Genomic DNA, 23273 nt, shown 5'->3' on the forward strand with positions numbered 1-23273 from the left:
GGCTTTGTGTAAGAGCCATCTCCATTCACTGAGCTGACACCATAATAATGTGTGATGACTGAAGTGTATGTAAGGGAAATGTAAAACATAAAAAAGCCAAGGACTACATGGTTATTATATATTTTTTTAATTTCAAAATGTATTGCAGTGTACAATTTGTTTAATAAAAGCCTACAATCTTTATAGGTTCAACAGTGATTGCAGAACTCATTAAAAAAAAATCTTTTTAAAAGCATGTGAATTATACAAAATAAAAGTTGCTTACAGCACCACACTTCTGCATAAATCAGTTGTCGTCACCCAGCAAAATGTGTTGGGCTTTGCCCCCGCGCCCCGCCCCCCCAAAAGTAAACACATTTCACTTCAGGTGAATAACTACCGTGGAGTATGCTCTGAAAATAAAATAATGCCCACGTTACAAAATACATTGGCTAAAAGCAATGGACACACTTTGTGTCATCATACTAAAACATGTTTTACTGTCTTAATATTACCATACATTCATTATGACGTGGCTAGTGCAGTTGATTATACATTTTAACAAAAGCCAAGGCAAATCAAAACCTTGTTACTAAAAAACAGAAAGTGAAAATATTACAACTGGATACCTGAGGCAGAAAACGTTAGGTTACTTACCATAACCCTGGTTCCCTGAAAGAGAAGATGACCACCAACATTATGTATGAGCTATTACTGCCCTTGAGGGTAGGTATTGCTGAGCTCTCTATACCAGAATGACACTCAGTCCCACCCACCGAGGGGATAAAACCGTCACTCACAGGAAGATCTCCCTCTTTTTCCATCGAATCCGTGACGGCGACTGAAGCGACCTCATGGTTGGTGGTTGTCTTCTCTTTCAGGGAACCAGGGTTACGGTAAGCAACCTAACGTTCCCTTTCAATTCGAAGACGACCACCAACATTATGTATGAGATAATGTATACCAGAGCCGTCGCAAGGGAGAAGGAACGGCAGCATATGAGAGAAGCACAAGCACTGCCTAACCCAGAGGTTAGCGGTGTGAACTTACACCCTCAAGGACCCTTATGCCTACAGAAGGCAAGGCAGGATCTACCACATTAATACGGTAGAACCTGGAGAAAGTATGCGGCGTAGCCCAGCTAGCTGCAGTACAAATGTCAGACATCGAGGCATCTTTTAAAAGGGCCCAAGATGTAGCCAACCCTCTAGTTGAATGTGCAGCTACCCAACCAGGCACCAGCACCATTATACGCAGTCGACACTGTGTCCACAATCCAGTGTGACAAACGCTGCTTAGAGAGGAGCTGGTCAGATTGACGCAAAACTCTTGTCCAAAGTACGTAACATTTAAATGCCCGCACCTGGCAGAGGAAATTCAATCTCTCATCCTCCGTTGAAACAAATGGAGGTGGATGAAAAGACTCCAGTTCCACAGATTGGCTAACGTGGAAAGCTGTAATCACCTTGGGGAGGAAAGCGGGGTTGGTGCGCAGCAACACCCTGCTTCCATCTTCCCACACGCGCATGCAGGAGCTGTGCACAGACAGCGCCTGCAGATTGCTAAGAGGATGGCTGTCTTCATAGACAGGTACTTCAGCTCTATGGAGTTCAAGGGCTCAAACGGGGCCTTTGTAAGAGCCTCTAGTACAATATTAAAGCTCCATGCGGGGAGAACAGTCCTCCTAGGACGGCGTAATCGGCATGCGCCTTTGAGGAAACGCATAGCCAAAAAATGCGCACCCGGAGACATAGAATCTACGAGGGCATGGCAAGCAGAGATAGACGCTAAATACACCTTCAAGGTGGAAGGTGATCTTCCAGCATCAAGTAGTTCCTGCAGGAACTGCACTATGACTGGCATAAGGCAAGTGATGGGGTCATGGCTTCTACCCAGATACCAAGCTTGAAAATACTTCTACTTACAGGTATACAAAGACCTAGTGGAGTCCGCCCTCGCGCTCTGCATCGTACTCACAACCGTGTCCGATAGCCCTAGGGCTAGCCAGCGGTCCCTTTCAGGGGCCAGAATCTCGCAGGGCTGGCCGTGCAACAGCTGGCACAGGGTTGAAAACCATACTCTCCTGGGCCACCTGGGGTCCACTATCGTCAAGATAGTTTAATACTCTGATCCCCTGCAGCCGCAGGGGTGCCAGGATAGCGTCCAGAATGTCCCTCGCCTGCTTCGAACGTTTCACCTGTTTCGCTTGCAGAGACGGGGAGCGGCTGCGGGCGGCCTGCGCATTAGGAATGTCAGGCAGAGTCCTGGGACAGGACGTCTGGGGCACCTAGGGCTGCTGACGGTCCCACCGCGGAGGACGCGGAGCTCTCTCTCCTGGCTCTCCAGACAAGCCTCTTTCAGCCTAGGCTGAAGGGCGTCGCAGATGCTACATGCCACGTCCCTCTCGAGGGCCATGGTGGCATGTGGGATGCCCAAGCACCGCACACAGAGGGTATGTTTACCCTCATGTGGGATGATGGCGTTACAGGCCGTACAGAGGTGGGACCCCGACATGGGCCTGGTTTTGTGCATTAGCACTAAGTACTGCTTTTCACTGTGTTTAACACTCAAGTGCTAACGTAGTGTAAATATTCACTAGTGCTACAGCCGAGGTATTAACACCGCGTACCTTGCGTCAGGTACCGTGGATACAAAGTGCACCGTGTACTACGCAGCGTATGGGCACTAGTGTACAACCAGACTGCATATGCACTGTGTACTATGTACAACAAGTGCAACGCGTGTGCTGAGCTATCCTATTCAACTAGGTACTGTGCAGCACCATGAGCGCTAGTAGAGCAGTACTTACGCAACGAGCGCAACGTGCACTGCTTGCCCTGTGCGTTCCAAGCTCCATGCGCAGTGGGTACCGTACACTACGTGAACTGCGTACCTTGCGCACCGTGCATAACTGCACTACAGCGGTAGAGGTACTAACACTTGCGCACCACGTGCACTGTGCACTGGGATACTACATTCACAACGTACTGTGCGACGCTATTGTGCACTACCGCTGAGGTGCTGGACTATACGTCGCCTGCGTTGAGCACTTGTGCACCGAGATAAATTATCATGGGCTATGCGTGTGCCGCGGTACCGCAGCACCGGGGAGGCTGCTACGCAAAGTGCGTACCCTGACCGCGTGGTCAACACACGCACCTGGTCAGCGCAAAGCATGTACCAGGGATGGACACAGGGCCGAAGCTGTGGTGGGTGAGTTTATGCAGACAATAAAATACTTTATATATCTATAGAAAGACAGAGAAAGAGAGAGTACACCATTAGATTATACGACCCAAGGCTCCACGACAGCAGGGAAACGGCAAGGCCTAGCCCCAAGGAGGACACGTGTACTCTCAAGAAGAAAAGACAACCATTCGTGGATGACTGCACAGACAGTCGCTCACAAACGACAGACAGAGCGGCCTACCATGCAAGCGGGGAGGCCACTGAAAGACAGGTAAAAGGACTCTGTCTTTTTCAAAGTCGTTGATTATTATTATTATTATTTATTTCTTAGCAGACGCCCTTATCCAGGGCGACTTACAATTGTTACAAGATATCACATTATTTTTTTACATACAATTACCCATTTATACAGTTGGGTTTTTACTGGAGCAATCTAGGTAAAGTACCTTGCCCAAGGGTACAACAGCAGGGTCCCCGACCGGGGATTGAACCCACGACCCTCTGGTCAAGAGTCCAGAGCCCTAACCACTACTCCACACTGCTGCCCCAGGAAAGCGGCAAGCAAGCTTTCAGCACAAATGCCAGGGAAATACAACTGACCCGAATCGACGAGGGGCTCTTTTCTATCAACACAATCATCTCAACACAGAGGTCTTACCGTACCGTCTTGAGAGGGAAAAAGAGGAAGATCTTCCTGTGAGTGACGGTTTTATACCCTCAGTGGGCGGGACCGAGTGTGTCATCCCAGGAAGGGGCCTTCGGCAGCTCTGATAGAGAGCTCAACAATACCTACCTCAAGGGCAGGAATATCCCATACATAATGTTGGTGTTCGTCTTTGAATTGAAAGGGAACAGCGAATGCATTCCTAATTACAGTACACATTCAACTCTGGATGGCTAATTCAATGCAAAGTATTTTTTTAAATCGCATCATGTTAAACAAGTAAGTATAAAGTTTTGTTTGAAAGCCGGTAGGTGGACTCTGGGCTAAGCTTTTAATATTGGCCTAATTAGGACACACCACATACTGTACCTCCTGTACAGGTAATTTATAATTAAGACTCACGGGACAATCTGGAATGATACAAACTGCTTTGCAATGGGAATCTTAAAATTAGCCTGTGCCAAGTGCCAATCAACAGGGTACTCATAAGGAATACAAGTATACTTTACAGACTACAGTAAGTGCCAATTAACAGAGTATACTGCAATAGAGATACATTTTTTTATTACAAACAATGTGTAAAAGTGATTTCAGTGAAATAAGAAGTTCTTAGCTAGAGGGCTCAGGAATGATTTTGGAGAGCTTAATAATAATAATAATAATAATAATAATAATAATAATAATAATAATAATAATAATAATATAATTGTTTTTTGAATTGCTAAAATGAAACCCTGAAGAGCAAAAACACACAGAGGGATCCAGGCCTGAAAATGTTGACTAATCTATTTGGTAACCTTTCTGTCACTTCCTAATGAAGCATTTCCTCTGCATACTGACCCGTCTCCACAGACTCCTAACAGTCCTGATTAACGAAGGCCCACAGTTGAGTCTCACATTTCTGAGGGGGCCTTTATCCCCGTAATCAGAGTCTCGCAGGTTTTCCCTGGAAATACAATTGATCCTTTGCAGCTGTTTGGAGTAATAGCTGCGCAGGTGACTCAGTTCTTCAACCGCAGCTGCAGAAATAATTGACATTTCAGATGGAGCACTCGCCAGATTTGCTTTGTGTTGGCACTTGTGTTCCCCTGTAGGAGCTTGAGCGGTGTCCTGCCTGTTCTTTCTCTTCTTCTCTTTGGGTGTGTCTGCCTTCCGCTTCGCTCTAACTGGTGAAGCTCCAGCTGGGCATGCTGAGGGACTGTCCACGTGGCTTTCCTTCTCTCTGTTATCTATTTGCACGTCAACCTCTATGGCAGCATGTCCCTGTATCAACTTTCCCTCTGCATTAACACGTCGATCAGCGAGTTCCGTTTCGTCATCACTGATTTGCGGTGCCTCTTCTGAAGCCCGGGTTTCTAAGGGGCTTGGGTTACATTGTCCAGCTTGGTCACGCTGCAGGTTTCTTGTTTTCTTCGTTGATTTTCTCTTTTGTACAGAGGGGTTGGCCCTAATAGCTAATGTAGGAGAGCTCTCAGCCTCAGATATCGGTGGCAATACATCCTCCTGCTGGAAGAATCAGAAACAGAATTAATACTTTAAAAAGAAGCAGAACAAAAATCATGCATCGTCATGCGTAACCCACCATGCGCTCTCTAGCGAACACGTTAGTACCCATGTTACAGATTACCTGCCGTTAGTATGACACAGCATGAATCGTAACATGCACTGGAAACATGCTCCATTTTATTTATTTTTATATTGAGGCTTCACTTAAGGTGACGAAAGGAAAGGGTTTGGTATAAATTGGAAATTATGTAATTGACTGTACTTTTCTTGTTCTCCTGGTCAATCACTTTCTTGATTTTCTTGGATTCCCAGCCGTCGGCAGGAAGAGATCTTTTCCGCTGCCCCCCATCCTTCTTTATTCCTGCACTATTTATACCTCCTCCTCCTTGTGTGCTTGTATGGGCAGACTGTGTCTTGGAATCCATAGAGGACTTTACCTGTGGATTATCAATGCAATCCAGGACCATGAGACCGTATATAAAAACTGAGAAACAGGGATTAAAGCTTATAGTTATATCCAGTGGTAATGCCAGCACTGACAAAGCGGTATGCTTAGAATAAAAAAAAAAAAGCTTGGAATAACAATAAGCTTGCCTATTCCTGGTCTTGTTACTGTAACAGGAGGGCTAAAAGCCTGGGTCGGGGTTAAATTATTATTATTATTTTTTTTTTTATTAAACAAAAACAGATTTGATCTTAATATTATGCACAAAGCGTGAAGACTGTAGCTAAGCTTGGATTTGTTAGCGAAACATCCGAGACTCAAATCACAAGTGCACATATATTACCTTCTGCAACACAGCGTGAATACTTACCATTCCTTTACATGGGAGGCACTATTATTGATTATTGTTATTTGCAATCTTTAGATGGATTAGTATTTATATATATATATATATATATATATATATATATATATATATATATATATATATATATATATATATATATATAAAATAGACACACACACCTCATATTTGTTAGATTTGAAATAAATTACATGTTACCAAATATAGGGTGGTTGAAAAGTTACCATGAGCAGGTCATTTTTGAACAGCTCTGTACATTAAATTGGCATTCCACTAGAGCAGTGGTTTTCAAACTGCGGTACACGAGAAAAACCCTGTAATGGCGGACAACGCTTTTTTTTTTTTACCACGTTGTAGTACTTTATGACTTAGCAATCAAATTAAGAAATTTGAATCTCCTTTCAAATCAAAGCACAGCCGTACTGGTGTAACTTTCCTTTCTGTTGGGCGAGGTTAACTGAATACAACTGGCTGCTGACAGCGAGTGAGCGTTGAGCGCACACATGGCTAACTTACATATTTAAAATAGCAGAGCGGGATTGTCATTGTATGATGTTGCTTCTTTTAAAAATGTGTAGTATTGACTAGGTAAGTTTACTGTCTAGAGTTTAAATGTTCAGTGTTAGTAGTTTAATCAGTTCAGTGTTTTATCTACCTTTACGTTTTTAAATAACTGTATTATTGAGTTGAGCAGGCAGCCGGGCCGCCCTACTCAGACAGTGAAATCACGCACTCGTTCTGCGCTGGAGCTGGACCGACACGACGGTTATCTTTACTTGCAATGCTTGTGTGTGTGTTTTCATTATTTCATTTGTTGAAGAGCTCCTTTGTCGCATGAGTGCATTACCCTATGCCTTGAAATGCATGACTTTTGTTGACAATTGATTTTTGATTTGGTTTGGAACCTTAGTGTTGTTTTTCAGAAGCATAACCTGTTTTTGGACATATTTCGGCATACTTACTGGAATAATTTTACACAGCATTTTTAGTTGGTGCATTTGCGCTGTTTTTAACCAATACAATTGTATTTCGTTAGTTTTTAACATTTACAGCACTTAATCTAGAAATTATTTTTTTTCCTGTTTTCATAGGTATATTATGACTACGGGTCTACTTATATAGCTGAGTGAATATACATATTTTCCCCAGGTAGGTTATGGAATAAAATTAGGACTTTGTGGACCTGTTTAAACATTAAATAAACCTACGTAGATAATATTTCACAGCACTATAAAAGCCTAAAAATAGCAGTACTTGCTTCCTGACTAAAACGGAGCGTTGTCAATTGTAAAAGACAAGCATGCAACACCCCCTAGCTTTTGCTGCCGACATTCTCTGTGGTGTGAAGACTTGCCCATGCATTGTACCGAGTCAAAAGAAAGAAAACGTGCCTATTCGTGTCTAAAATTCTAACTGCGTTAAAAAAGTAAGCAGTAGGCTGTTTGAAGCGAGGTGGCTGTGCTGGATCGTATCTGCAGTACTAATTTAACTTGGCTACAACCAAGCCAGGTCAGACGGGGGCTCCCGAGTGGCGCATCCAGGTCGGCCAGGGTGTCCTCGGCTCACCGCGCACCAGTGACCTCTGTGGACTGGCCGGGCGGTTGCGGGCCTGCCTGTAAGTTGCCCAGAGCTGCGTGGTCCTCTGACACTGTAGCTCTGAGGTGGCTGCATGGCAGGCCAGCAGAGTGAAACGCAGCTGATGGCTGACGGCGCACGTTTTGGAGGACGCGTGTGTCCGTCTTAGTCTCTCCCGAGTCAGCGCGGGGGTGGCAGCGGTGGGCCGAATTGAGGCAAAAATAATTGTGCATTTCAAATTGGGGAGAAAAATCAGAAAAATAATTGGTGATTCCAAATTTAAAAAAATAAATAAATAAATAATAATAATAATAATAATAATCAGATGGGGGTAAGCGGTAGTCTAGATTATTTGGAAGGGCGTACAGGGCCTAAAAAGTTTGAAAACCACTGCACTAGAAGACAGAGGAAGACCCTATGTATTCCGTCATTAAATCGGGAAGCAGTTACAGTGCAACATAAGCCTGATAATATCTTGCTAGCAATAATTCCTGGCAAGTTTGGGACTGAGTGATGTCCAAGGTATAAGAAAAAACAAGAATGAAATTACATGACTCTTAACAAATACAATTTTAAATACAAGTAAGACCAAAATTTGTCATTTTTCAGCGTTAGTAAAGAAGTACATAAATAAACCACTCTCATCTGGCTGTAAAAATAAAATAAAAAAGACCATATTTTACAAGACTGCTGGTATAAAACCACTGTTGAATGTAAATCCACCCACCACCAGTTGGTGACCAGGATCGTAAGCAGTCTCAATCTCATAAGAGATACAGAAGACACAAATAGACCTACAAGGAGTCCCTGAGTAGCTCTCCTGGTAAAAGCACGGCCGCATGGTGTCCAGGGCGAGTCATACAGTCAGGGGAGCGCAGGTTCGCATCCTGGCTGTGCGGAGCCGGCGGACTTCGCTGGGGATTCCAAAAGGAGCGTGGCATTGGCTCCGGCGCTCCTGCAGGTTAGGGAGGTAAAACCGCCAGGGACTGTTTCTCCTCATCGTGCTACAGCGGACCCTACTGGCCAGGCACCCGGTGAGCTCAGGTCGTAGGACCGGAGGTCGCCACGGAACCTTCAGGTCCCTGTGCTATGTTGGGAATTGCTACATTGACGGGGAAAAAAGAACTGGACAATCCAAATGGGATTTCCTTTGATAAAAATCGGGGGTCAAATAATCGGGCACGCTAAATTAAAAACACAATAAACCTGCTCACATCCTCGCAACGGTTCCATTTAAGGTAGCAGAGTCATCAAGTAAATATAAGAGAGGGAGAAAGAGAAAAGAAATTGAGTATAGAATAAAAAAAACATCAAACTAATAAACAGTTTTACAAGGAAAAAAATACATACTACAGTTTAAGATCACATCTAACTGTAAATAAAATACAGTACTGTAAAGTGTTAGGCAAACACAAGGGTAAGATATATGGCCTCAGCTACTTATTAAAAACAGACTTAAATAAGCAAAAGCACTAGGGACAATTTATCCTCACTGCAGCTACAAAACAGAAGATAACAAATGACTTTTTAGCAGAATGTGTTTGGTTTTTCTTAACACAGCGATGGTAATACATATTGGGAAAGATTTACTGGAATTATTGAGTTAGCTCTGTCTGTCTTTTTTTTGTTGTTTTTTTGGTGACAATGTGATGTGACCGAAACATGAATAACTACTGAAGTTCTAACAGGACAGGTACAGCATAGCAGCTTTAGAGAGTGACGAGAGTTCAGTCTGGAGCGGGATCACAAAGACTTACTGGATCAACGCTTGTGAACTTCTTCATTTGCATCATGATCTTGTGCTTCTCGTTCTTCAGCAGACCAGCCTTTGGGCCCAATTTGATGTAGGAAATTGTAGCATATGGAGTAAAGCTAAAATCCTCTCTGGAAAAGTTGGAAGAAAAAAAAAAGGTATTTTTTATATTATATATATAGACACACACACACACACATTTTCTTTTTTGAGGCCGAAGCGAAAATCCATAATTTATACAAAACTTTGGAGCAATGTTCTGTCTAAAGTTTTAGAAAAAGTAAGAAATTTCTTGCAGTTGAGAAATTTCACTCTGGGTTTCGTCCTTATCATAGCACCAAGACAGAACTTATTAGAGAGGTTAATGATGTGCTGTTATCCTCTGACACGGGCACACCTTCGGTTCTTATTAGAGTGGTTAATGATGTGATGTCATCCTCTGACACGGGCACACCTTCGGTTCTTATTAGAGTGGTTAATGATGTGATGTCATCCTCTGACATGGGCACACCTTCGGTTCTTATTAGAGTGGTTAATGATGTGATGTCATCCTCTGACACGGGCACACCTTCGGTTCTTATTAGAGTGGATAATGATGTGCTGTTCTCCGCTGACACGGGCACACCTTCGGTTCTTATTAGAGTGGATAATGATGTGCTGTTATCCTCTGACACGGGCACACCTTCGGTTCTTATTAGAGTGGTTAATGATGTGCTGTTATCCTCTGACACGGGCACACCTTCGGTTCTTATTAGAGTGGTTAATGATGTGTTGTTATCCGCTGACACGGGCACACCTTCGGTTCTTATTAGAGTGGTTAATGATGTGATGTCATCCTCTGACACGGGCACACCTTCGGTTCTTATTAGAGTGGTTAATGATGTGCTGTTCTGACACGGGCACACCTTCGGTTCTTATTAGAGTGGTTAATGATGTGCTGTTATCCTCTGACACGGGCACACCTTCGGTTCTTATTAGAGTGGTTAATGATGTGTTGTTCTCCTCTGACACGGGCACACCTTCGGTTCTTATTAGAGTGGATAATGATGTGCTGTTCTGACACGGGCACACCTTCGGTTCTTATTAGAGTGGTTAATGATGTGCTGTTCTGACACGGGCACACCTTCGGCTCTTATTAGAGTGGTTAATGATGTGATGTCATCCTCTGACACGGGCACACCTTCGGTTCTTATTAGAGTGGTTAATGATGTGTTGTTATCCGCTGACACGGGCACACCTTCGGTTCTTATTAGAGTGGTTAATGATGTGTTGTTATCCGCTGACACGGGCACACCTTCGGTTCTTATTAGAGTGGTTAATGATGTGATGTCATCCTCTGACATGGGCACACCTTCGGTTCTTATTAGAGTGGTTAATGATGTGATGTCATCCTCTGACACGGGCACACCTTCGGTTCTTATTAGAGTGGTTAATGATGTGTTGTTCTCCTCTGACACGGGCACACCTTCGGTTCTTATTAGAGTGGTTAATGATGTGCTGTTATCCTCTGACACGGGCACACCTTCGGTTCTTATTAGAGTGGATAATGATGTGCTGTTATCCTCTGACACGGGCACACCTTCGGTTCTTATTAGAGTGGTTAATGATGTGCTGTTCTGACACGGGCACACCTTCGGTTCTTATTAGAGTGGTTAATGATGTGATGTCATCCTCTGACATGGGCACACCTTCGGTTCTTATTAGAGTGGTTAATGATGTGATGTCATCCTCTGACACGGGCACACCTTCGGTTCTTATTAGAGTGGTTAATGATGTGTTGTTCTCCTCTGACACGGGCACACCTTCGGTTCTTATTAGAGTGGTTAATGATGTGCTGTTCTGACACGGGCACACCTTCGGTTCTTATTAGAGTGGTTAATGATGTGCTGTTATCCTCTGACACGGGCACACCTTCGGTTCTTATTAGAGTGGTTAATGATGTGCTGTTCTGACACGGGCACACCTTCGGTTCTTATTAGAGTGGATAATGATGTGCTGTTCTGACACGGGCACACCTTCGGTTCTTATTAGAGTGGTTAATGATGTGATGTCATCCTCTGACACGGGCACACCTTCGGTTCTTATTAGAGTGGTTAATGATGTGCTGTTCTGACACGGGCACACCTTCGGTTCTTATTAGAGTGGATAATGATGTGCTGTTCTGACACGGGCACACCTTCGGTTCTTATTAGAGTGGTTAATGATGTGTTATCCTCTGACACGGGCACACCTTCGGTTCTTATTAGAGTGGATAATGATGTGCTGTTATCCTCTGACACGGGCACACCTTCGGTTCTTATTAGAGTGGTTAATGATGTGCTGTTATCCTCCGACACGGGCACACCTTCGGTTCTTATTAGAGTGGTTAATGATGTGTTGTTCTGACACAGGCACACCTTCGGTTCTTATTAGAGTGGATAATGATGTGCTGTTCTGACACGGGCACACCTTCGGTTCTTATTAGAGTGGTTAATGATGTGATGTCATCCTCTGACACAGGCACACCTTCGGTTCTTATTAGAGTGGTTAATGATGTGTTGTTCTCCTCTGACACGGGCACACCTTCGGTTCTTATTAGAGTGGTTAATGATGTGCTGTTATCCGCCGACACGGGCACACCTTCGGTTCTTATTAGAGTGGTTAATGATGTGTTATCCTCTGACACGGGCACACCTTCGGTTCTTATTAGAGTGGATAATGATGTGCTGTTATCCTCTGACACGGGCACACCTTCGGTTCTTATTAGAGTGGTTAATGATGTGCTGTTATCCTCCGACACGGGCACACCTTCGGTTCTTATTAGAGTGGTTAATGATGTGTTGTTCTGACACAGGCACACCTTCGGTTCTTATTAGAGTGGATAATGATGTGCTGTTCTGACACGGGCACACCTTCGGTTCTTATTAGAGTGGTTAATGATGTGATGTCATCCTCTGACACAGGCACACCTTCGGTTCTTATTAGAGTGGTTAATGATGTGCTGTTCTGACACGGGCACACCTTCGGCTCTTATTAGAGTGGTTAATGATGTGATGTCATCCTCTGACACGGGCACACCTTCGGTTCTTATTAGAGTGGTTAATGATGTGCTGTTATCCTCTGACACGGGCACACCTTCGGTTCTTATTAGAGTGGTTAATGATGTGCTGTTATCCGCTGACGCGGGCACACCTTCGGTTCTTATTAGAGTGGTTAATGGTGTGTTGTTATCCTCTGACGCGGGCACACCTTCGGTTCTTATTAGAGTGGTTAATGATGTGTTGTTCTCCTCTGACACGGGCACACCTTCGGTTCTTATTAGAGTGGATAATGATGTGCTGTTCTGACACGGGCACACCTTCGGTTCTTATTAGAGTGGATAATGATGTGCTGTTATCCTCTGACACGGGCACACCTTCGGTTCTTATTAGAGTGGTTAATGATGTGCTGTTCTGACACGGGCACACCTTCGGTTCTTATTAGAGTGGTTAATGATGTGATGTCATCCTCTGACACGGGCACACCTTCGGTTCTTATTAGAGTGGTTAATGATGTGTTGTTATCCGCTGACACGGGCACACCTTCGGTTCTTATTAGAGTGGTTAATGATGTGTTATCCTCTGACACGGGCACACCTTCGGTTCTTATTAGAGTGGATAATGATGTGCTGTTATCCTCTGACACGGGCACACCTTCGGTTCTTATTAGAGTGGTTAATGATGTGCTGTTATCCTCCGACACGGGCACACCTTCGGTTCTTATTAGAGTGGTTAATGATGTGTTGTTCTGACACAGGCACACCTTCGGTTCTTATTAGAGTGGATAATGATGTGCTGTTCTGACACGGGCACACCTTCGGTTCTTATTAGAGTGGTTAATGATGTGCTGTTATCCTCTGACACGGGCACACCTTCGGTTCTTATTAGAGTGGTTAATGATGTGTTGTTCTGACACAGGCACACCTTCGGTTCTTATTAGAGTGGATAATGATGTGCTGTTCTGACACGGGCACACCTTCGGTTCTTATTAGAGTGGTTAATGATGTGATGTCATCCTCTGACACGGGCACACCTTCGGTTCTTATTAGAGTGGTTAATGATGTGTTGTTATCCTCTGACACGGGCACACCTTCGGTTCTTATTAGAGTGGTTAATGATGTGTTGTTCTGACACGGGCACACCTTCGGTTCTTATTAGAGTGGTTAATGATGTGCTGTTATCCTCTGACACGGGCACACCTTCGGCTCTTATTAGAGTGGTTAATGATGTGTTATCCTCTGACACGGGCACACCTTCGGTTCTTATTAGAGTGGATAATGATGTGCTGTTATCCTCTGACACGGGCACACCTTCGGTTCTTATTAGAGTGGTTAATGATGTGTTATCCTCTGACACGGGCACACCTTCGGTTCTTATTAGAGTGGATAATGATGTGCTGTTATCCTCTGACACGGGCACACCTTCGGCTCTTATTAGAGTGGTTAATGATGTGTTATCCTCTGACACGGGCACACCTTCGGTTCTTATTAGAGTGGTTAATGATGTGCTGTTATCCTCTGACACGGGCACACCTTCGGTTCTTATTAGAGTGGTTAATGATGTGCTGTTATCCTCTGACACGGGCACACCTTCGGTTCTTATTAGAGTGGTTAATGATGTGCTGTTATCCTCTGACACGGGCACACCTTCGGTTCTTATTAGAGTGGTTAATGATGTGCTGTTCTGACACGGGCACACCTTCGGTTCTTATTAGAGTGGTTAATGATGTGCTGTTATCCTCCGACACGGGCACACCTTCGGTTCTTATTAGAGTGGTTAATGATGTGTTGTTCTGACACAGGCACACCTTCGGTTCTTATTAGAGTGGATAATGATGTGCTGTTATCCTCTGACACGGGCACACCTTCGGTTCTTATTAGAGTGGTTAATGATGTGTTGTTCTCCTCTGACACGGGCACACCTTCGGTTCTTATTAGAGTGGATAATGATGTGTTGTTATCCTCTGACACGGGCACACCTTCGGTTCTTATTAGAGTGGTTAATGATGTGCTGTTATCCTCTGACACGGGCACACCTTCGGTTCTTATTAGAGTGGTTAATGATGTGCTGTTCTGACACGGGCACACCTTCGGTTCTTATTAGAGTGGATAATGATGTGCTGTTCTCCGCTGACACGGGCACACCTTCGGTTCTTATTAGAGTGGATAATGATGTGCTGTTATCCTCTGACACGGGCACACCTTCGGTTCTTATTAGAGTGGATAATGATGTGCTGTTATCCTCTGACACGGGCACACCTTCGGTTCTTATTAGAGTGGTTAATGATGTGATGTCATCCTCTGACACGGGCACACCTTCGGTTCTTATTAGAGTGGTTAATGATGTGTTGTTCTCCTCTGACACGGGCACACCTTCGGTTCTTATTAGAGTGGTTAATGATGTGTTGTTCTCCTCTGACACGGGCACACCTTTGGTTCTTATTAGAGTGGTTAATGATGTGATGTCATCCTCTGACACGGGCACACCTTCGGTTCTTATTAGAGTGGTTAATGATGTGATGTCATCCTCTGACACGGGCACACCTTCGGTTCTTATTAGAGTGGATAATGATGTGTTGTTCCGACACGGGCACACCTTCGGTTCTTATTAGAGTGGTTAATGATGTGCTGTTCTGACACGGGCACACCTTCGGTTCTTATTAGAGTGGATAATGATGTGCTGTTCTGACACGGGCACACCTTCGGTTCTTATTAGAGTGGTTAATGATGTGATGTCATCCTCTGACACGGGCACACCTTCGGTTCTTATTAGAGTGGTTAATGATGTGTTGTTATCCGCTGACACGGGCACACCTTCGGTTCTTATTAGAGTGGTTAATGATGTGTTATCCTCTGACACGGGCACACCTTCGGTTCTTATTAGAGTGGTTAATGATGTGCTGTTATCCTCTGACACGGGCACACCTTCGGTTCTTATTAGAGTGGATAATGATGTGCTGTTATCCTCTGACACGGGCACACCTTCGGTTCTTATTAGAGTGGTTAATGATGTGCTGTTATCCTCTGACACGGGCACACCTTCGGTTCTTATTAGAGTGGTTAATGATGTGCTGTTCTGACACGGGCACACCTTCGGTTCTTATTAGAGTGGTTAATGATGTGCTGTTATCCTCCGACACGGGCACACCTTCGGTTCTTATTAGAGTGGTTAATGATGTGTTGTTCTGACACAGGCACACCTTCGGTTCTTATTAGAGTGGATAATGATGTGCTGTTATCCTCTGACACGGGCACACCTTCGGTTCTTATTAGAGTGGTTAATGATGTGTTGTTCTCCTCTGACACGGGCACACCTTCGGTTCTTATTAGAGTGGATAATGATGTGTTGTTATCCTCTGACACGGGCACACCTTCGGTTCTTATTAGAGTGGTTAATGATGTGCTGTTATCCTCTGACACGGGCACACCTTCGGTTCTTATTAGAGTGGTTAATGATGTGCTGTTCTGACACGGGCACACCTTCGGTTCTTATTAGAGTGGATAATGATGTGCTGTTCTCCGCTGACACGGGCACACCTTCGGTTCTTATTAGAGTGGATAATGATGTGCTGTTATCCTCTGACACGGGCACACCTTCGGTTCTTATTAGAGTGGATAATGATGTGCTGTTATCCTCTGACACGGGCACACCTTCGGTTCTTATTAGAGTGGTTAATGATGTGATGTCATCCTCTGACACGGGCACACCTTCGGTTCTTATTAGAGTGGTTAATGATGTGTTGTTCTCCTCTGACACGGGCACACCTTCGGTTCTTATTAGAGTGGTTAATGATGTGTTGTTCTCCTCTGACACGGGCACACCTTCGGTTCTTATTAGAGTGGTTAATGATGTGATGTCATCCTCTGACACGGGCACACCTTCGGTTCTTATTAGAGTGGATAATGATGTGTTGTTATCCTCTGACACGGGCACACCTTCGGTTCTTATTAGAGTGGTTAATGATGTGCTGTTATCCTCTGACACGGGCACACCTTCGGTTCTTATTAGAGTGGTTAATGATGTGCTGTTCTGACACGGGCACACCTTCGGTTCTTATTAGAGTGGATAATGATGTGCTGTTCTCCGCTGACACGGGCACACCTTCGGTTCTTATTAGAGTGGATAATGATGTGCTGTTATCCTCTGACACGGGCACACCTTCGGTTCTTATTAGAGTGGATAATGATGTGCTGTTATCCTCTGACACGGGCACACCTTCGGTTCTTATTAGAGTGGTTAATGATGTGATGTCATCCTCTGACACGGGCACACCTTCGGTTCTTATTAGAGTGGTTAATGATGTGTTGTTCTCCTCTGACACGGGCACACCTTCGGTTCTTATTAGAGTGGTTAATGATGTGTTGTTCTCCTCTGACACGGGCACACCTTCGGTTCTTATTAGAGTGGTTAATGATGTGATGTCATCCTCTGACACGGGCACACCTTCGGTTCTTATTAGAGTGGTTAATGATGTGATGTCATCCTCTGACACGGGCACACCTTCGGTTCTTATTAGAGTGGATAATGATGTGTTGTTCCGACACGGGCACACCTTCGGTTCTTATTAGAGTGGTTAATGATGTGCTGTTCTGACACGGGCACACCTTCGGTTCTTATTAGAGTGGATAATGATGTGCTGTTCTGACACGGGCACACCTTCGGTTCTTATTAGAGTGGTTAATGATGTGATGTCATCCTCTGACACGGGCACACCTTCGGTTCTTATTAGAGTGGTTAATGATGTGTTGTTATCCGCTGACACGGGCACACCTTCGGTTCTTATTAGAGTGGTTAATGATGTGTTATCCTCTGACACGGGCACACCTTCGGTTCTTATTAGAGTGGATAATGATGTGCTGTTATCCTCTGACACGGGCACACCTTCGGTTCTTATTAGAGTGGTTAATGATGTGCTGTTATCCTCCGACACGGGCACACCTTCGGTTCTTATTAGAGTGGTTAATGATGTGTTGTTCTGACACAGGCACACCTTCGGTTCTTATTAGAGTGGATAATGATGTGCTGTTCTGACACGGGCACACCTTCGGTTCTTATTAGAGTGGTTAATGATGTGATGTCATCCTCTGACACAGGCACACCTTCGGTTCTTATTAGAGTGGATAATGATGTGCTGTTATCCTCTGACACGGGCACACCTTCGGTTCTTATTAGAGTGGTTAATGATGTGATGTTATCCTCCGACACGGGCACACCTTCGGTTCTTATTAGAGTGGTTAATGATGTGTTGTTCTGACACAGGCACACCTTCGGTTCTTATTAGAGTGGATAATGATGTGCTGTTCTGACACGGGCACACCTTCGGTTCTTATTAGAGTGGTTAATGATGTGCTGTTATCCTCTGACACGGGCACACCTTCGGTTCTTATTAGAGTGGTTAATGATGTGTTGTTCTGACACAGGCACACCTTCGGTTCTTATTAGAGTGGATAATGATGTGCTGTTCTGACACGGGCACACCTTCGGTTCTTATTAGAGTGGTTAATGATGTGATGTCATCCTCTGACACGGGCACACCTTCGGTTCTTATTAGAGTGGTTAATGATGTGTTGTTATCCTCTGACACGGGCACACCTTCGGCTCTTATTAGAGTGGTTAATGATGTGATGTCATCCTCTGACATGGGCACACCTTCGGTTCTTATTAGAGTGGTTAATGATGTGATGTCATCCTCTGACACGGGCACACCTTCGGTTCTTATTAGAGTGGTTAATGATGTGTTGTTCTCCTCTGACACGGGCACACCTTCGGTTCTTATTAGAGTGGTTAATGATGTGCTGTTCTGACACGGGCACACCTTCGGTTCTTATTAGAGTGGTTAATGATGTGCTGTTATCCTCTGACACGGGCACACCTTCGGTTCTTATTAGAGTGGATAATGATGTGTTGTTCTGACACGGGCACACCTTCGGTTCTTATTAGAGTGGTTAATGATGTGTTGTTCTGACACGGGCACACCTTCGGTTCTTATTAGAGAGGTTAATGATGTGCTGTTCTGACACGGGCACACCTTCGGTTCTTATTAGAGTGGATAATGATGTGCTGTTCTGACACGGGCACACCTTCGGTTCTTATTAGAGTGGTTAATGATGTGCTGTTCTGACACGGGCACACCTTCGGTTCTTATTAGAGTGGTTAATGATGTGCTGTTATCCTCTGACACGGGCACACCTTCGGTTCTTATTAGAGTGGTTAATGATGTGCTGTTATCCTCTGACACGGGCACACCTTCGGTTCTTATTAGAGTGGTTAATGATGTGCTGTTATCCTCTGACACGGGCACACCTTCGGTTCTTATTAGAGTGGTTAATGATGTGCTGTTCTGACACGGGCACACCTTCGGTTCTTATTAGAGTGGTTAATGATGTGCTGTTCTGACACGGGCACACCTTCGGTTCTTATTAGAGTGGATAATGATGTGCTGTTCTGACACGGGCACACCTTCGGTTCTTATTAGAGTGGTTAATGATGTGATGTCATCCTCTGACACGGGCACACCTTCGGTTCTTATTAGAGTGGTTAATGATGTGTTGTTATCCGCTGACACGGGCACACCTTCGGTTCTTATTAGAGTGGTTAATGATGTGTTATCCTCTGACACGGGCACACCTTCGGTTCTTATTAGAGTGGATAATGATGTGCTGTTATCCTCTGACACGGGCACACCTTCGGTTCTTATTAGAGTGGTTAATGATGTGCTGTTCTCCGCTGACACGGGCACACCTTCGGTTCTTATTAGAGTGGTTAATGATGTGCTGTTATCCTCTGACACGGGCACACCTTCGGTTCTTATTAGAGTGGATAATGATGTGCTGTTATCCTCTGACACGGGCACACCTTCGGTTCTTATTAGAGTGGTTAATGATGTGTTGTTCTCCTCTGACACGGGCACACCTTCGGTTCTTATTAGAGTGGATAATGATGTGCTGTTATCCTCTGACACGGGCACACCTTCGGTTCTTATTAGAGTGGTTAATGATGTGCTGTTCTGACACGGGCACACCTTCGGTTCTTATTAGAGTGGTTAATGATGTGCTGTTCTCCGCTGACACGGGCACACCTTCGGTTCTTATTAGAGTGGTTAATGATGTGCTGTTATCCTCTGACACGGGCACACCTTCGGTTCTTATTAGAGTGGTTAATGATGTGCTGTTCTGACACGGGCACACCTTCGGTTCTTATTAGAGTGGATAATGATGTGTTGTTATCCTCCGACACGGGCACACCTTCGGTTCTTATTAGAGTGGTTAATGATGTGTTGTTCTCCTCTGACACGGGCACACCTTCGGTTCTTATTAGAGTGGTTAATGATGTGCTGTTATCCTCTGACACGGGCACACCTTCGGTTCTTATTAGAGTGGTTAATGATGTGCTGTTCTGACACGGGCACACCTTCGGTTCTTATTAGAGTGGTTAATGATGTGCTGTTCTGACACGGGCACACCTTTGGTTCTTATTAGAGTGGTTAATGATGTGTTGTTCTCCTCTGACACGGGCACACCTTCGGTTCTTATTAGAGAGGTTAATGATGTGCTGTTCTCCTCTGACACGGGCACACCTTCGGTTCTTATTAGAGTGGTTAATGATGTGATGTCATCCTCTGACACGGGCACACCTTCGGTTCTTATTAGAGTGGTTAATGATGTGATGTCATCCTCTGACACGGGCACACCTTCGGTTCTTATTAGAGTGGTTAATGATGTGATGTCATCCTCTGACACGGGCACACCTTCGGTTCTTATTAGAGTGGATAATGATGTGCTGTTATCCTCTGACACGGGCACACCTTCGGTTCTTATTAGAGTGGATAATGATGTGCTGTTATCCTCTGACACGGGCACACCTTCGGTTCTTATTAGAGTGGATAATGATGTGCTGTTATCCTCTGACACGGGCACACCTTCGGTTCTTATTAGAGTGGTTAATGATGTGCTGTTCTGACACGGGCACACCTTCGGTTCTTATTAGAGTGGATAATGATGTGCTGTTCTGACACGGGCACACCTTCGGTTCTTATTAGAGTGGATAATGATGTGCTGTTCTGACACGGGCACACCTTCGGTTCTTATTAGAGTGGATAATGATGTGTTGTTATCCTCTGACACGGGCACACCTTCGGTTCTTATTAGAGTGGTTAATGATGTGTTATCCTCTGACACGGGCACACCTTCGGTTCTTATTAGAGTGGATAATGATGTGCTGTTCTCCTCTGACACGGGCACACCTTCGGTTCTTATTAGAGTGGATAATGATGTGCTGTTCTGACACAGGCACACCTTCGGTTCTTATTAGAGTGGATAATGATGTGCTGTTATCCTCTGACACGGGCACACCTTCGGTTCTTATTAGAGTGGTTAATGATGTGTTGTTCTGACACGGGCACACCTTCGGTTCTTTTTAGAGTGGATAATGATGTGCTGTTATCCTCTGACACGGGCACACCTTCGGTTCTTATTAGAGTGGTTAATGATGTGCTGTTCTGACACGGGCACACCTTCGGTTCTTATTAGAGTGGATAATGATGTGTTGTTCTGACACGGGCACACCTTCGGTTCTTATTAGAGTGGATAATTATTATTATTTATTTCTTAGCAGACGCCCTTATCCAGGGCGACTTACAATCGCAAGCAAATACAATACCTTCGGTTCTTATTAGAGTGGATAATGATGTGCTGTTATCCTCTGACACGGGCACACCTTCGGTTCTTATTAGAGTGGTTAATGATGTGCTGTTATCCTCCGACACGGGCACACCTTCGGTTCTTATTAGAGTGGATAATGATGTGCTGTTATCCTCTGACACGGGCACACCTTCGGTTCTTATACTATTAGATTTAAGTGCTGTGTTTGTCACTGCCGATCACTCTGTTTTAACTGACTGCCTTGAAATCTGGTAGGACTATCGGGTTGTGTTCTGGCTTGGTTCCCATCTCTAGAACAGCTTGCAATCTGTTAAAATAGGGGAGGAGGAGTAGACCTGTTTTTTGTCAAAGGTTACATGTGGGGGCCCAACTCTGGTTTCTTTGTATATGCTTTGTATAGGCTGTAAATATTTTGAGTGCCTGTCATGCTGACATAATAAAATGGGTGCTTGAAAACTTTTTAATGCTAAACTCAGATAAAACAGAAGTGATGATTCTGGGATCTCAGAAGCTATAGTAATATGTCTGATTTACTCCTTGGTGGCTTCTCTTATTAACTTGCAGACAAAATGATAAATTTGGGTGTGATCTTTGACCCAAATCTTTCTTTTGAGACACACATCAGGAATATTACTAAAGCTTATTTTTATCATCAAAGAAATATCGTCAAATTGAGAAGTATTCTTTCCCATTCAGATACTGAGAGATTGATGCATGCTTTTGTATCTTCTAGAATTGATTATTGTAATGCCCTATTCTCTGGTACTCCTAGGCATGTTATATCTCGACTGCAACTTATACAAAATGCTGCAGCTAGAATTTTAAACCCAGCAGGTATTTAATTGAAGGCAGTTGGTGAAACCTGATTGAAACTTTGAAATGATATCGCTCCGTTGTGCTCAATGCCTAGGCGTTTTGTCAATCACCAAAGACATTTTGTTAAATGGCGGTGTGCCATATCTACTGTGTGATATCAGGAGGTACGAGTTGCGCCGTGTCAAAGTGTGCACCTGAGATACTGCTGCACCAGCAGGTGAGCGATGACCATCTCCATCTCCAGTCTGGGGAGGCTGGACGGAGGCACGCCAACGACCCTGTGCTTGGCAGCTCCCTTCCCCATCCAGGAATCGATGGTCTTCAGCGGAGTCAGCTTCTCATCCATCTGCTGAGCCTGCTGTAGGATCTGAAGAAGGTCCCTGCAGTGGGCTGCCACGTCCACCGACTCCGAGGCTGGAAGGAAGAAAGACCCACTCAAATAAAAAGTGTGCCATCTTTTAATTCTACTTTTTTATTCTTAGCAATTACAATGACTTCAGGAGAGCAAAGAGGAGTTATTTTTATATAAAAAAGTCCTTTCTCTTACCCTTATAAAAGTTTCCCACAGTGAAAGCAGAGCAAGGTGTAATAAAGCATAGTCAAAGTATGGTATAGCATAGGGAAGCACTGTAAAGGCCAGCAAGGTCTGGTAAAGCATATTAATAAACATGGCAAACATGGCTATGGTTAATGCATAGTGTAACCATGGGAAAACTGAAAACTGACAGTGAAAAAATACAGGGGGGGGGTAAACTTTTATAGAGGTAATTCCCAGAAACCAATGAATATGTTCCTTCATGCAGAAAAAATAAATCGAACCAAATACACATTTACCATATAGTGTGCGTCTTTCTTAATGGTAAATGTGAGACCTACAAAGTGACAGTAATGCATACAGTATTAGGGAAGATGCACTGACGTTGTTATACTTTTAAAGTATTTAAAATGTCTTTACTTTTTTCCTTTTGCCTTGCCTGTTGTAGCACCATTGACACCTCTGCAAGGCTAATGTCTAATAATGTTCAAACTCAGCACAGAAACATTGACAGCCTTTACACTTCACCACATCCTGTCATGCAAGTATATAAATCAAAATGCATTTTAACACTGATATTAGCTACAGGACCTGGACTTATCGAAGACACTTAAAAAAAAAGACTTCTAGTTGAAACGCATGTCATTTCATTTAAGCTTCTTTCTGTGTTTCTTAATTTAGCACTAGTTATGGATGGAGTAGGAAAGAGGAGCCCCTATGCTTTCACACATAGCAGCCACTCTCACTATGCCATTGTTAATGGTAAAATG

The 23273-nt window shown here is 44.2% G+C and overlaps 1 protein-coding gene across 3 annotated transcripts in view; it reads right to left on the minus strand.

Annotated features, from left to right (window-relative positions):
- Positions 1-223: 223 nt before the first annotated feature.
- The window catches only part of LOC117414893 (ATP-dependent DNA helicase Q1-like), a 34821-nt gene continuing 11771 nt past the window's right edge, over positions 224-23273 (minus strand). For 2 of the 3 annotated variants that reach the window (XM_034024735.3, XM_059027726.1), the window contains exons 13-16: positions 22163-22382; positions 9480-9606; positions 5601-5775; positions 224-5338 (exon numbers count right to left, since the gene is read on the minus strand). In XM_034024735.3, coding sequence (XP_033880626.3) covers positions 5310-5338; positions 5601-5775; positions 9480-9606; positions 22163-22382 — 551 coding nt within the window. In that variant the 3' untranslated portion in view covers positions 224-5309. The remainder of the gene's footprint in view (positions 5339-5600; positions 5776-9479; positions 9607-22162; positions 22383-23273) is intronic. The other variant, XM_059027727.1, reaches the window with a different exon arrangement.

Source organism: Acipenser ruthenus, chromosome 7 (genome assembly GCF_902713425.1).
Source record: "Acipenser ruthenus chromosome 7, fAciRut3.2 maternal haplotype, whole genome shotgun sequence".
In the NCBI taxonomy this organism is placed as follows: Eukaryota; Metazoa; Chordata; class Actinopteri; order Acipenseriformes; family Acipenseridae; genus Acipenser; species Acipenser ruthenus.